General features: G+C 41.3%; 1 protein-coding gene across 4 annotated transcripts in view; it reads left to right on the top strand.

Annotated features, from left to right (window-relative positions):
• The window catches only part of Sh3rf2 (SH3 domain containing ring finger 2), a 125748-nt gene that overhangs the window by 42588 nt on the left and 68537 nt on the right, over window positions 1-14623 (top strand). For all 4 annotated transcript variants that reach the window (XM_010627051.3, XM_010627052.3, XM_010627049.3 and 1 more), the window contains exon 3: window positions 11539-11808. In XM_010627051.3, coding sequence (XP_010625353.1) covers window positions 11539-11808 — 270 coding nt within the window. The remainder of the gene's footprint in view (window positions 1-11538; window positions 11809-14623) is intronic.

The raw sequence follows: 14623 nt of genomic DNA, 5'->3' as shown, positions 1-14623 counted from the left end.
AAAAAAAAAAAAAAAAAAAAAAAAAAAGTTCAGCAACTCCTCACACACAGCACCTATGACTTCATTGCTTCCTCAGTGGGGAATTGAGGGACTCAGTGTTAATTTATAAGGCTCAGTCTTGCAGTTATTATGCTGGTTCCAGGATATCCCTAAACACTCATCCTTTCCTGTAGCTGCTGTAAGTTTCTTCCTGACTGTATTTTATTTTTGGATGTGTATGTAATGAGCACATTTCATAGCATCCTCAAGTCTTTTCAGCTTGCTTCTGTGACTTTGCAAAGCCCACAGGAGCCATGTCAATACAGAGTAGATGAATATTTCCAACCAGTCAATGGAGAAGCATGAATGGCTGCACAATCTAGCAGGAGCCTTCCCCACTTCCTGAGAGAACCTCAGTCAACTTATGAGAGGAATGTGGGATTGTGATAAAGAGAGATATGAAAAAAATGGAGTATAGTACCATGACTCATGGATTCATTCGTTTGAATAATACTTGGGCCAGATACTGTGTGGGTACTAGGATCGATGGTGAGCTATATAAATGTTTCTGCCCTTGCTAAGTTTATAGTCTGGAAGAGGCAGACAAATATCAGAATATTTCAGCACCATCTGACAAATACAATGACAGGAACACTAGCCAGTGTCATAAAGGCAGGTAGAAGAGATCCCTTACCCTGGACATTCAGGGATGTAATGTTTACACTCATATCTAAAAGACAAGCATCAGCGCAGGAAAAAAACCAGGATTGGGTGTAGAAAGAACATTCTGGGAAGAAATTAAGAGTTGAGAAAGCATGAGGCATTCATTGATAGTACAAAGAGGTGCTCAAAAGCTGGACGTGGTGGGTCATGCCTGTAATCCCAGCTCTCTGAGCGGCTGAGGGAGAAAGATCACAAGTTTGACTTCAGCCTGGGCAATTTAGCAACTTATCAAAACCCTGTGTCAAAATTTAAAAGGGCTGGGGATGTAGCTCAGTGGGTAGGCTCTTGGTTCAGTGTCCAGAGTAAGAGGACAATGATCAGAAACAAGTAGAGAGATTAGAAGAGAATAAATCCTAGCTGCATGAGCTGAAGCCAGTTATGCCTCCTCGTGCCTCTTCACTTTCGTCCTCCACCTAATAGACATAGTATCATGCAATGTGGCCATTAAAGCCTAATGACATAGCAGATGCAAAAGTGTGTTGCAAATTGTATCTTCAAATCCCAGTTGTCGGCAGTGGCACTAGGCTGAAATAGTCTATTTTTTTTTTTTTGTTTTTCTCGGTACTGGAGATGGTGGAGTAGTGTTTCGTGTTGGGAGTGACTGAGTTCTGGAGTGGTGTGCAGGAACCAGCGTCTCCCAGTTCTCAAGAGGAAGTAGCGTGTACCTCTTCCCAACTCTACATTAGTGATATCCTATTAGTAGGAAAGGAAGAAGTGATGAAAATTAGCAGTTGCTACAGAGGAGAGCCTTCTTTTAAGAGCTGACTTACCAGCATATCCCAGAATGAGAGCAAAAGCAACGAGAAGCTTAGGGACCATGGGCAGCAGTAATTAGAGAATGTCTACCCACGGCCAAAACAAAAAAAGATTTTGGCATGATTTTCAAAAGCATGATTATACCTATTCTTTCTGCCATATGAAACAGGCCCACCGAAAGCCATCCTTTAGGGGACCCCTTCTTCATGCCAGCCCGCTTCTTGGCATGCCAGAGTGGCAGTGATGCCCAGATCATGGAAATAAGACCGGAGCTTTCCATACTGACAGCTGACGAGACCTGCTTTCTTTGGCTCCCGTGGCCAGTGATAAATTGGGTTTTAATGCTCTGAATAAGGAGAAAAAGATAGCTCCTTGCTCTCCTCTGCTCCCTTTGCTGGAGCTGCCAGCAGGCATTTTTTGTCCGTCATCCTGGTTGCCTGCAGTGAAGATTGTACACCTCGTGAAGAAGGTATGTTGGAAAAGAAATCTTCAAGCAGGCATTTCCAAGGCAGATACACATTGGAAAAACTAAGCTGTTGATAGAACTCAGAGCATGTTTAAAATAATGGGGCCTTTTTTTTGGTGCTAGATATTGAGCCCAAGGCCTTGTCATGTTAGGCAAGCACTCAACCACTAAGCTGTATCTCCAGTCCATGAGGGAGCCTTTTTAAAGGATGGCCTAGAAAAATAAAATATTTATCTATAGCTAGCATGCCCAAATTTTCCCCAGCTTGGAGGAAACAACTAGCTGGATATGGTATAGTTTTATGTCAGGAGTACTATTGACAAAATATCGAATTTGCGCTGGGTTCAATTGACATGATTTAATAATTATTCACCTGTTTAACAAATAAATGAGCATTTACGAGGTGCTGCCACAGTGTAGGTCCCATAAGGCAGAGTTTATGTCCGTCTTATTTACTATGGACACTCAGAACATTGTGGCTGAATGAATTGATGGCATCACTTTGCCCGTGTAGAGAATATGAAAGTGAGTAAGTCATAGCACCTGCTGCGACAGACCTCCCAGTCTGGTGGGCAGACAAAGTAAGCCAGCAGTTACAATGTGTGATAGGGGAAGGATAGGGTACACTAGCTCACAGGACAGCAGACACAACCCAGCCTCGGCAGGGGTGGGAAGGAGATAGGAAAGGCCTTTTGAAGGCAAAGAAGGATAGAGGACAATGCCAAAGGTGCGGGCACCCACCTAGAGAGCTAATTGTTCCACAGTATCTCATGCCCCTAAAGAAGACCACTGGCTCTATGTCCAAGTAAAACAGGATTGCAGATAGCAGCTGGGATACTTCTCTGGCCAATCATTGGTGATGTTTCGACTTCTCAGGCACTTTCAGGCATTTCCCTAAATTCAGCCTTTCTACCGAAAGAAACGATCCCATGCCCAGAGTAATACGCGGGTCTTTAACACCTTTGGGGTGCACAGCTGCTCGCTCCGTCCACGGAGTCCAGCTCCAGACTGGCAGGGCGTTTCTTCTTCAAGATCACGCCTGCTCCATTTGTTGTAAATGAGAGGAATGCTCTGAATTTTTATTTGGAGGAGGCAGACGTGCTGCAGATTTGCCGAAGCTCCTGGTCATGAAAAATCTTGGCTGCAAGGCAGATGAACTGAGAGGGAAGAATTCTAACTTCTTGGACTTGCTATTCCCGAAAAGGGTCATGCCAGGTTTTTTCCGCCAGTAGGGCCAAAACATAGTACAAATAAGTGATATTTTGCATACACACAAACATAATATGCAAGTCTTAAAGGATGAACACTAATTCAGAAGTAAACCATCTGAAATCAAGATGTAACTTTTTAACAACACAGGATAAACAGCTGTGTTTGTTCTCCTCTTCAAAGCCATTTTCTCCAAAGCACTGGGGATATTTGTCGTCACCCCTTTCCTCACCGTGGTAGTACAACCTTTCTAAGAACCACATATGCACAAGGAGGGAAAATAGCACAATAAACCACCCGTACCATGACTCTTGGTAGTCAAAACACTCCTCACATTTCAAAAGTTCACTTGTTATCAGCACTGCCAACTGGGTTTCATCTCATTCCCTACTTGTGTTTGGGAGTATTTTAAAGACGTTTCTGGAATGTTACCCTTCTGCTTTAAAAACTCTGCTTTCTTCCGCCACCTTCTGCGCAAGAGCAAGAATAATAAAAACTCCCTTTGTGTTGAAGTTGAGGAAATTCCCAGTGAAGTCCGGTGCCCCACCCAGGTGCACAGTGTGTAAGCTGTGGATCACGTCTCGGGGCCACCTCCAGCCCTGACACAAGATGTCCCCCTTATCCAAAAAGCCCTGCTGTTTGCCTTGGTTTTGTTGTTACTGGTCATTCCTCTTTCCGCTCCAGAGCTCTCCGCTCACTTTAAGGTGAAAGAGAGACAACTCAAGGGAGAAAATCTGGGTAGCGCAGTCCGAGTATGTTTTTTTTTTCCCCACTCCAGTGGACAGATAGTGGTGGGAGGGTCATTTTGTTCATCTTTCCTTGGCGGTGAATTTGGCAAAGGTTTCAAGCCCTATGGAAAGACTCATCCACCACGTACCACACCTACTGGAAAGCGTCACTCAGGAAAGGTGATAATGGAAGGGGCCAAGCAGGAGAGCGCTTTCCCTTATCCTCCAGGCTCCCACAGGCCTCCTACTCTTCACAGGAGTCCTGTACTCTCCTGGAGGAAGATTTGGAGACAGAAATGCTTTGGTTCCCTGGAGAGTTCAGTGTTATTCCACTGAGCATCTCTGGGACTTGGTGCACTTCCCATTTCAGAAGGAACCCCAAGCTATATGCTGAGAACCTGTACCGTCTGGAGCCAGGGGTGGGGTTATGGGCACGTCTGGTATTATCTTCTGCGGTGGGGAAGTGAGATTACCCAAAGCAATGGAGGAGAACTATTTGGAGGGAAAACAGGAAAGTAGGCTGCTAACAGCCCTGAAGAGCTGCTCTTCTTATCCCCACCCCATCCCACATGGTAAACAGCTTCCTTTGCCTTATTCTGCGGCACAACTCCTGGACCTCAGGAAGTTAGGCAGAGGATCAAGGGATGAAGACTGGCCTGTCCTGATTGTGTGATTCACATCTGCTCAGAGGAAGGGAGAAATGCCATGCCTACTGACTCAGAACGGCAAGGGATATGCTCATACTCCTCTCTCCTGCTTTAGGCACAATCTCTAAGCAGCTTTATTTATGGAGCATTTATTATTTGCCAGACATCTTAAGTACTCTGCATAATCTATCTTGTTAGTCCTGTCAATAAAACCGTGAGAAAGCTCAAGGTTCCCAAGACACCTTCAGATTCAGAGGATCACTAGAAGTGCTCACAGAACTCAGGGGACCTGGAATATTCGCAGTCATATTCACAATATTCCTGTTAAAGGATACAGATTAAAGTCAGTGACGGAAAAAGGTGCCCAGGGCAGAGGCGAGACAGACAGGGCACAGAGCTTCCAGGCATCTCCTCCGAGTAGAGTCCTGTGGCAAGCACTTACTACTTCCAGCAAGGATGTATGACAACATTCATGAATACTGGTGCACCTCAAATTTAGTGTCCAGGATTTCTACTGGAGCTCAGTCCACCCACGTGGCTGCCATTAATCCCTAGGCCCTTTAGGGGTCAAGATTCGGCTGCTTATACCAGTGTTTCCATCCACCATAAAGCTATTGCTTAAACCACCTAGTGTGACCCAAGTTCCCCAGGTAGACAAAAGCTCTAATTGGGCAGGACAGTCTAAGGGCTTACCCAGTTATCCTCCAAGGTAAAAGCCAAACCTTTTGTTGTCATGTGCAAGGTTTGGAAAACCCAAACCTGTTAAGTTGTACTAAGCACAAGAAGGTATTAGTATTAGGCTGAATTTGCAGTAGTCCAACATAAAGATCAAAGAAGCTTTGGTTTGGCAGAAGTTTAAAAACCAGAATGTAAACCGGTACCTTGATTCCTCCCTTGCACAAGGAAAATTCTCCAAGACAAAATGATCCCTTTTTCCAGCTTGTGCCAATAAATCTTGCTTTTAGAAAATTATCATCAGTCATGTCTATGAGCCTTTGTGCTTCCTTTCCCTCCAGGAACAGCAATTCCTGGATGTTTTTTCATTCATTCATTCACTCATTCACCAAGCACTTATCAAACACTTATCTGTGGCCAAGGCTCAGAGACAGAGATACAAAGGTGCTTCAGACTCAAAACCTGGATTCTCCAGCAGCACAGAAACCATAGCCTGGTGAGTGATACTGTGAGCCTAAGGCCAAGATGGTTTTTTTCTTGAGTCCATCTCCTGAGATGGACAATTTCATGATAAGCTCAAGCGGGGAGCAGTTTGCTCAGCATGTTGAATTTGGTCCCACCTGAAGCCAGGAGTAGGCAGAACCAGTCCAAGCCTTTCTGAACTGAGGGAAGCACTCCCAGTGCCAGCAAAGAGCTCTTTCCAATGGACCTGTCAAGTTCCCACTCCGAATGTCCTTATATGGTCCCTGGTGGTTCTGCCCCACCTGGTTTTCTCTGCTTACCCTTTGGTCAATCCATACCCCTTGTATTTTTTAAAAAATTGGAAGTAATCTCCGGGCTCATCAGCACCTGGACCACCCGCTATTTCTAATTTCTCCTATTTGGATATTTCATTGTTATGGGATCTTGCTGTTTGGGGATTTCAAAGATATATTAGTAAGGAATTGTTCAGGTTTTCTGTTTGTTAAAAAACAAAAACATGGTCTCGGCGACTTTAAACATTTACTTCACATTCACATGGTGCACTGCCTTGGGATATCACAGTTGCTCCGCAGTCTTCTCACTTAGTGACCTGACTGAATGAACCACTCCCTCTGGAACCTCCCTTATCACCTTTGCGGGGACAGGAAGAGCCTCCTGGAGGTGATTCACATCCCTTCTGCTCACATTTCATTGGACAGTGTGGACACACATGGCCATGCCTAAATCCCATGCATCTTCTTGGTCCTCTGGCTCAAATGCCAGGATGTTGGTTTTCTCTCTCTTCTGTGCACTTTCTATGACTATGTCTGACTTTGTGGTTAAATGATGGGAGGAGAAAAATTAAGCATGCACACACACACACACACACACACACACATACACACAGTGTTAGCTTCATAACTGAGGGTTGTCTGGATCTAAGTCCTGAGAGGAAAGAGAGACACAAAAAATAGACAAGGAATATCATCCAGTCTCTGTCCTTTAAGGGAGGAATTATTCAGTTTTATTTATCAAAAAGAAATACCAAGTAGTTTAAATAACAAACAATACATTAAGAATATGTTCTCATTTAGCTGTGTATCTTTCAGGCATAGATGGACCTAAAGGTTCAGATTTTATTGAGGCTCTAGCTATCTAGTTATTGCTGTGGTTTGTAGGTCCCCATCAGAAGCCATATTGAAATTTAATCTCCATTGTGTGGTATTGTGAAGTGGGACCTTTAAGAAGAGTTTAGGTCTTGAGGGTTATTCTCTAATGAATGGGTTAATGGATGAGTGGATTAATGGTCTATTGCAAAAATGGCTTTGTTATAAAAATAAGCTCTCTGGCTTGCTTGCTTTGTCTCACCATGTGATGCCCTCAATCATGTGATTGCCTAGCAACAAGGATCCCCCTGGAAGCCAAGCAGATGCCAGCATCACGCTCTTGGACTTCCAGAACGATGAGCTAAATAAATTTATTTTCTTTATAAATTATCCAGTCTGTGGTATTTAGTTATAGCAATGGAAAATGGACTGAGCCACCTTTCCATTTCACTGTATCTCTAGCTCTGCTGCCTTTTACAGCTTCTTTCTGGAAACTATCTAATGATTGAAATATATCCTCAACATTATGGCCCAAAATTGGGTCTGCAGTATATTGCCCCAGGAGCCCAAAGCTTAGGGCTGTGATCCAAAAGTAATAGTCATTCTTTCTCAGTATCTGTGTGTCACATATCAAGGAAGATACTACTTGGCCCTGAATGCATATGCCTTGTGAGTTCCTTTCGGGTACCAATCATTGCGCTAGGGGCATTTGTGTTCCTTAACTGGCTGGCTTGGGGCCATGTAACCTTGTGCGTGATACAACCAGAGTGAATGACCTACCAATCAGAAGATGAAGAGAGAGCACGGGGTTCCTCAGAGAAGGAGTTGTTGGGCAAAGCAACAGAATAATTCCCTACTGATATCTCTGGATACCCCTGTCCCTTGTTTCTGGGTTCTATGCATTAACATTATCCCTCTATCAATACTGTTGCTCTAACAGCTTCAAGACCCCACTGAGGAGATAAATGAATAGACAAATTACAGGAGCACTGAAGTCCTGAGCTTTTTAAATCTCAGAGAAGGGATGCATTTAGGCACAGATGATCCAAGATCACATTTGAATTATCAGCCTTTCTGAATAACAAAGCAAAAGATTTTGGTAATGATCTGACTGGGAGACCTCCACGCTCACTTTATCCCCACCCCCTCACCCCTGCACCTGCACTGACAGAAAACAATTATGAGTGATAAAAGCTGCTGCCAGCAATACAATGGATAATAGGTGATGTGGAACTTGGAATCATTTTCCCTGGAGAGAGCAGTTGAAGACTGGATAGAATCAGCCAGCTGAGTCTCTTCAGGTGCTTAACTTTTATGTGAGGGCTCTGGAGTTCGATAATTCATGTTAACGCAGCCAGCAGCAAGCAAATTGCATTCACACTCTGTTCAGATGCTGATTACAAAACAGCCTGAATGAGCTTTACGATGGAACAATATACTAGGTGACTTCAGCTGGGTGGGAGAGAGGGAGTGTGATGAGAGGCTCCAGGTCTCCGAGGTCAGATGAGCCTAAGCTCACCTTGGGTCTTCCACACACCGGCTGTGTGACTTTGCCTGGTGACATTTATCACCACAGAGCTTGTCTTTCCTAGTCAGTAAAATAGGGTACTACTCCCTACTCCATAGGATTTTGAAATCACATGAATTAGATGATGGATGCAAAGTTCAGTAGTACAAAAATGTAAGAAAAATGTCAGTGACCTGGCAGAACCCCAGTTATGTTAGTTCCGTTCTTCATTCGCTGTTTCAGGCATTCTCTCCCACCTTCTTCCTGCTTCTCCCTCTCCCTTACTCCACCCATTTCTGCCTCCCCCTACTCTTGTTTGCACATGGAAGTCAATGTTTTCTATACCTACGAGTAAAAAATGACAATTGACCAAAACTAAGAGAAAGAAGATAAAGAGGGTCTCTATGTTAAAATAGAATTTATAAGTTACTTCTACAGTATAGTACTTAGCTATATGGAGAGGAAATGGAGGAAAAATGGTGAGGAAGATGAAGACAGTCGGGCAATTAGTACCATCTCAAGAGTTCAAAGTTTAAGCATCTTCAAAGGAATTTAAACACAATACATAGTTTTGACTTAATATATATTCTCAGTGCTCATTAAATGCAATCCACTTGTACTGGAAATATCTTCCAGAAATGAAGAGAAGAAAGCAGGTTAGAAACTACAAAGCTAACACCAAAGCACCATTCCCCAAATTTGAGCTCAAGTAAGTTATAGTTCACACCAGGAGTATCACACTTGGGTGGCAGAGGAGTTTAAGTAAACCAAAGCCACTTAACTTCCATTTCGAAGGACTCTGATTACATTGTCCAAAAATGGAATCTTGGATCTGCACTTTTTACTTCTCCAGGATTCTGATACATGTAAACCATAAGCTTCCCTTTGAGGAATACTGGCTTAGTGGTAAGAGATCGGTCTTAAGGATAGTTCTGAGTTCAAATCTTAAATCCACCATCTTCTAGCTTTGCAAATGTGAGGAACTTTCTGACTTTTCTGGCCCTCATTTTTCTAATCTTTGAAATTAGATCTAATACACATTTCAAATGTTGTGATAGTTCAACAAAGTCCGTTGTACAAAGTACATTTATTGTTTCTTAGCACAGTATCTGGCACATGAGAAGAAACAATAAATATTAGCTACTGATATTATCATTAGGCAAAGCAAAAGTGGTTTGAATAGTATTTTTCTGTGTGTTCTCATTCTTCTTTTCTTTCCATTTTATAAATCTAAAAGAATAATACATTAAGCAAGATGGAAGATTATGTAGCTTTCAGACAAAAGTCAGGAGGTGAAGTGGCCCGGGATGAGTATGGCAGCAATGCAAGCTGGGCCTTTCCTCCTAGGATTGGCTGTGGTCCTCCTTATTCAAGATGGCAGCCAAAGCACCAGGAACCATGACTGCATTCCACAGAGTAGCGCAGAGGAAGGAAAGAGAAAATCAGACTCTCAGTAAGGACCTTTCCTAAAGGTTGCTTTCATTCCATTAGCCAGAACTTAGCTGCCAAAGAGACTGGAGAACTTGACCAATATTCTAGGCAGTTGTATACAGAGAAAAATGCAGTCTGTATTAGAATGGAAAATTGAGGAGAAGGAATATGAAAGGACAATTATTGTTTCCTGATGTTCCCAAATTTGGGAATCTAGCAGGTTTGAGTCATTTCCCAGAATCCTTTACTCTTAGCCTATTTCTATCTGCTTACTTCTCAAGAAAAGAATATCTTCCTTAAAAAATTAATAATAATTACATAGTTTGCTTATCTTATTCAGTTTATTTTCTTCCTAAATTCTTTCCATACCTTTCACTCCTTAAACCCCAGCATTATTCATTTTCTTTTTTACCAGTTTTATCTAATTTTCATAAGCAATGCAATTGTTTCATGGAAGAAAAGTTAGATACACAGTTAAACACCAAGGAATTTTTTAAATGTTCAAAATGCTCACTAGTTAGAAATAATCATTCAGGGCCAGGGATTTAGCTCAGTGGTTCTGCCACCTGCCTCACAAGCCCAAGGATCCAAGTTCCATCCCTGGCACCTACATAAATAAATAAATATCATTCAATGTGTTTCCCCAGGTGAGCTGTGCTCCTGTAGTTTTGTAGCACTTAAGCTCTCTTTACTGTACCCACAACTCCATCTCATCAGCACAATTGTGGGAAATCTTGTCGCTATTCCTGAGCTACTTGGAATTCCCTTTTCAAGTAAACTTTGCAGAGTTGGAAGATGCTTAAAGACCTGATTTAATGCTTCCCTAAATCCCATTATGAATAGCAAGACTACCACAATGAGAGGAGACTACTATTTCAGGAAAGCACAAAATAAAATACTATTTCAATTAAACCTAAGCTGTTAGCACTTTTTAATTTGCCAAGCTGACTTCAAGCAAGACCAGAGTAAGGCCATTTGCTGGGGACAAGCCAGTTTTGGTTAGGAAAAAAAAATGCATTTGAGTAAATTAACTATGTAGACAGATGGCTATTTGACAGATGATTTTTTTAAACTAATGATTAACTCCTGACTGATTATTTTATTTGAGCTTCCTAATGATTCAAACATTCATGGAGTTTATGATTTCTAGAGAAGGCTGAAGACAAACTACATTCCACCATTCTCATGTATGGTAGCACTTTCTATTTTCAGGTGGTTTTCTTCTCCATTTTCTTCCTAACAACACTGAGGGGCAGGTAGAACTGATATCATTAGCTTTCCATTAAGAACGATGATAATAAGGATGCCATTTATTGAGCACATGTTATGTGGTAAGCAAGCTGTTAGATGCATTACAGATATTTTCATTGCTCACTACAACCCTGATGAGGTAGGTATTCTACTAATATCTTATTTCATAAATGAATGCAGTTTAAGATTAACTATACTCAAACAAGTGGAAAGAGGTGAGGCCAGAATTCGAAGTCAGTACAGGCTCAGAGTCACTGACTCAGAAAGAGTCACTCAAGTTCACAAAGTTGAGGGTCAAGCCCAAAATTTTGTTCCTGGGTCTAGAATCAGGTAGCCTGAGTTAAGATTCTTTGTCTGCCATTTTTCAGCTGTGTCTGTCACCTTATACAAATTACTCAACCACTCTGGGTCTCAGTCACCCTATCTGATAAGTAGGGATAATGAGTGTCTATCTCAGAGGACTCCCTAGAGTGAATAAGATCATGCACAAGTACAATTAGCACATGGGTTATGCTTTGCAACTAGTTATTAATGTTATATTTTCTGCCCCTCCAGCATCTAAGCTAAGTACGTATTTTATTGGTCTGGGCCACTGCAGGTGCCTCGAGCGAAGGCCTTATGCAACTACCGAGGTCAAAACCCTGGTGACCTAAGTTTTAATAAGGGAGATGTCATCTTGCTCCGGAGACAGCTGGATGAGAACTGGTACCAGGGGGAGATCAATGGAGTCAATGGGATCTTCCCCACCAGCTCCGTAGAAGTCATCAAGCAGCTGCCCCAGCCACCCCCACTCTGCAGGGCCCTCTATAACTTCGACCTACGAAACAAGGACAAGCGTGACAACCAGGATTGCCTGACCTTCCTCAAGGTAAGATTCTGGATGGCCACCAAAGTCATCAGAGACTACACAGAGACTATGGCAGAACAAAGAGTTGATTGTTTAATGTTTGCTGATTTGTAAAAGGTGTATATATTTACACATGATGTATATGTATAAGTGTATATGTGTGCATACACATATGTATGTTATATGTGCAGATAATCCAAACTACATAGAAATGAAACCTGTAGAGCAGTCTAGTTAGGTATTTAGGAAAATCTTTAAGCCTTTTCTACTACAACTTCAAAAAATAAGTATTTTTGAGCACTTTCTTTGCAGGCTCTGAAGACAGAACATGAAGAACATTTACTGTTCTCCTGATAGAGTAGCAAGAGTAAAAAATATGTGGATAGAGCATTACAAACATTGTTTGATATCATGCTAAGCAAAGCAGCAGCCCTACCTCTTAATAATGTACCTGCAAGGGCATTCTTGCTCCCTAAGTTATGGTCACCTAATTCTACTCATCCACAACCTTCTATTTTGTTGTAAACATAGTATTCAAAACACTCCAAACATAGCATAATCATACCTTTATACATAGATAACCTCCTACAATATATATTTTTCAAGCACATTAATTATCCTGGGCCGCCTTCTTCTTCTTCCTCCTCTTCCTCCTCCTCCTCCCCACACCCCCCCCTCCTCCTTCTTTTCTTTTCCTTCTCCTTCTCCTTCTTCTTCTTCTCATAGGATGATTCTTCACCATTTGCCAAGTAATGATAGTTCTACTAAATCTAGACTGCTTTAACTCTATGGATTCAGTGTGTGTTATTCCATAGACATTCAAATTTTCTCATAGGAACCAACATTGGAGTTATTTTCATTGTTTATACTCATAACAAATAGATCTATATAAGTAATAGCACTGCTACAAAAGCTCAAGAAAGGTTTTCTGTCTTATAAAATATTTGTATTCTACTAATTTCAGAAATGTGATATACTTCAGAGTCCCTCAAACCAGAAAAACACACTGCCTACTGTATTTCAAAGTAATGATCTACATTATTTTCTTATCACTGCAGAAGGAAGCTCAGGTCATTCAATAGTCTGAGTTACAAAGTTGTACTTAGGCTGTAGTTACAGGAAGAACCTGTTCAATTCCACCAATATTTACTGAGTGTTTTCTTTGTTCTGGGCATTAGACACAGAGCTCTGACAAAGCTGGAGGAAGATATAAGAAGGAAGTGTGGTGTACTTCCCTGACCCTCTTCGGGAATTTGTAAACAGTGATACCTATTCCCCACTCAGTCGTGCCTTGACCCCATCTATATGCCAGGTTGGCCGCTGGGATAAGATGATAAATTATGGAGCTGGCAATCTAATGGCACAAACAGATACATAAATGGAAAATTATGGTAAAACAGCCACAAAGAGGTTTGGTCCATTCTGGAAGGCTATAGAATGCTGAGTCTTCACTAGGAAATCTTTCAGTCTTCCTAAACTCAACATTGCTCAATATCCTCCCTCCCAAAGCTGCTCTTTCCCTATTGCTTTGTCTTAGTAAGTTGTACATTTATTCATACATTCATGTATTTACTCATGCATGCCCACCTTCAAGAAATATATATTCAATACCTGTTAAGTAAAATCGTTGTTTTAGGTGATAGAAACACCAGAGATAAAATAGATGCAAGTCTTGCACACATAGAGTTTATGGTCTGATACGGTGGGCAAGCATTAAAAAGATAAAAACCTACCAATGTGTGATCATAAATTATGAGGACACAGAAAGCTAAGAAAAGTACAGTACAGTAGCAAATTTAGATTCAAATTAATGTAAAATATTTAGGAGCATGAAACAGAGGTTGAAGAATCCAGAGGGTTCTAGTGGATGAATATGCTGGTGAGCATGTATGCACATGGAAAAATTATCCTGATGTCACGTTAGGCAATCGGTCTGCGTCCTGTATGGCTTTGTTTGTATGAAGAACAGACAAAATGAAAATATAGCACTAGAAATCAGAATAATGCTTACCTTTTGCTGGGGGTGAGAAAAGGCATGAAGGTGTCTTCTGGGTATTGAGTAGGTTCTGTACCTTAAATTAGATGCAGGGTTTATGTCTATAGTCAAATGTAACATTTTTCCCACCTCCATCCCTAAGACTTACATATGCTATTGTTTTCATGTGTGCTTTTAGAAAATCATTTTAAATCAATATATTTATATGTACATACATTTTACCTTGATACAAAAGAATCTGAGAAAAATGTGTTAGCCAAGCTGTTTAAAAATGTTCATATCTTTATGGTAATAGAAATCTTTTCTTGTTTTATCTGTATTTTCAAATATTTGCACAAATTTAAATATAATCCTTTATAATAAGAAAAACTTGAATAAAAAGCTTTTATAATATATTAAATTGATTAGGTTCTGAAAAGGCTTCACAATGAGCATGAAATTTGTTCTTTTTGCCAAGCTAAGTGTGTCTCCATATGGCTTCCATTTTTATTTCTCCATCAGATTAATTTAGATGAAAAGTTAAAATTATGCTGGTGATTGAAAATTACAAATACTGGTAATTTTTCCTATTAATTCTACTGATTCTCCAAATTATTTCTACTCCTTGTGTAGTCTTAGTGAACCAAATACTGCCCTTTATAGAAAAAGTTCATAGCAGGAACTATTCTTAGCAGAAAGATTTCCTTTAAAAATTATGCAAGAAACCAGGTGTGGTAGCTCACGCCTGTAATCCCAGCACTTGGGAGGCTGAGGCAGGAGGATTGCTCTGAGTTCGAGACCAGCCTGGGCTAAATAGTGAGTTCCAGAGCAGTCTCAACTGCATAGTGAGACCCTGTCTCA

This window comes from Fukomys damarensis, unplaced genomic scaffold, assembly GCF_012274545.1.
Source record: "Fukomys damarensis isolate Sample0158 unplaced genomic scaffold, DMR_v1.0_HiC HiC_scaffold_3, whole genome shotgun sequence".
NCBI lineage: Eukaryota > Metazoa > Chordata > Mammalia > Rodentia > Bathyergidae > Fukomys > Fukomys damarensis.
Note: the sequence above shows the minus strand (reverse complement) of the source record. Positions and strands in the feature narration are given on the sequence as shown.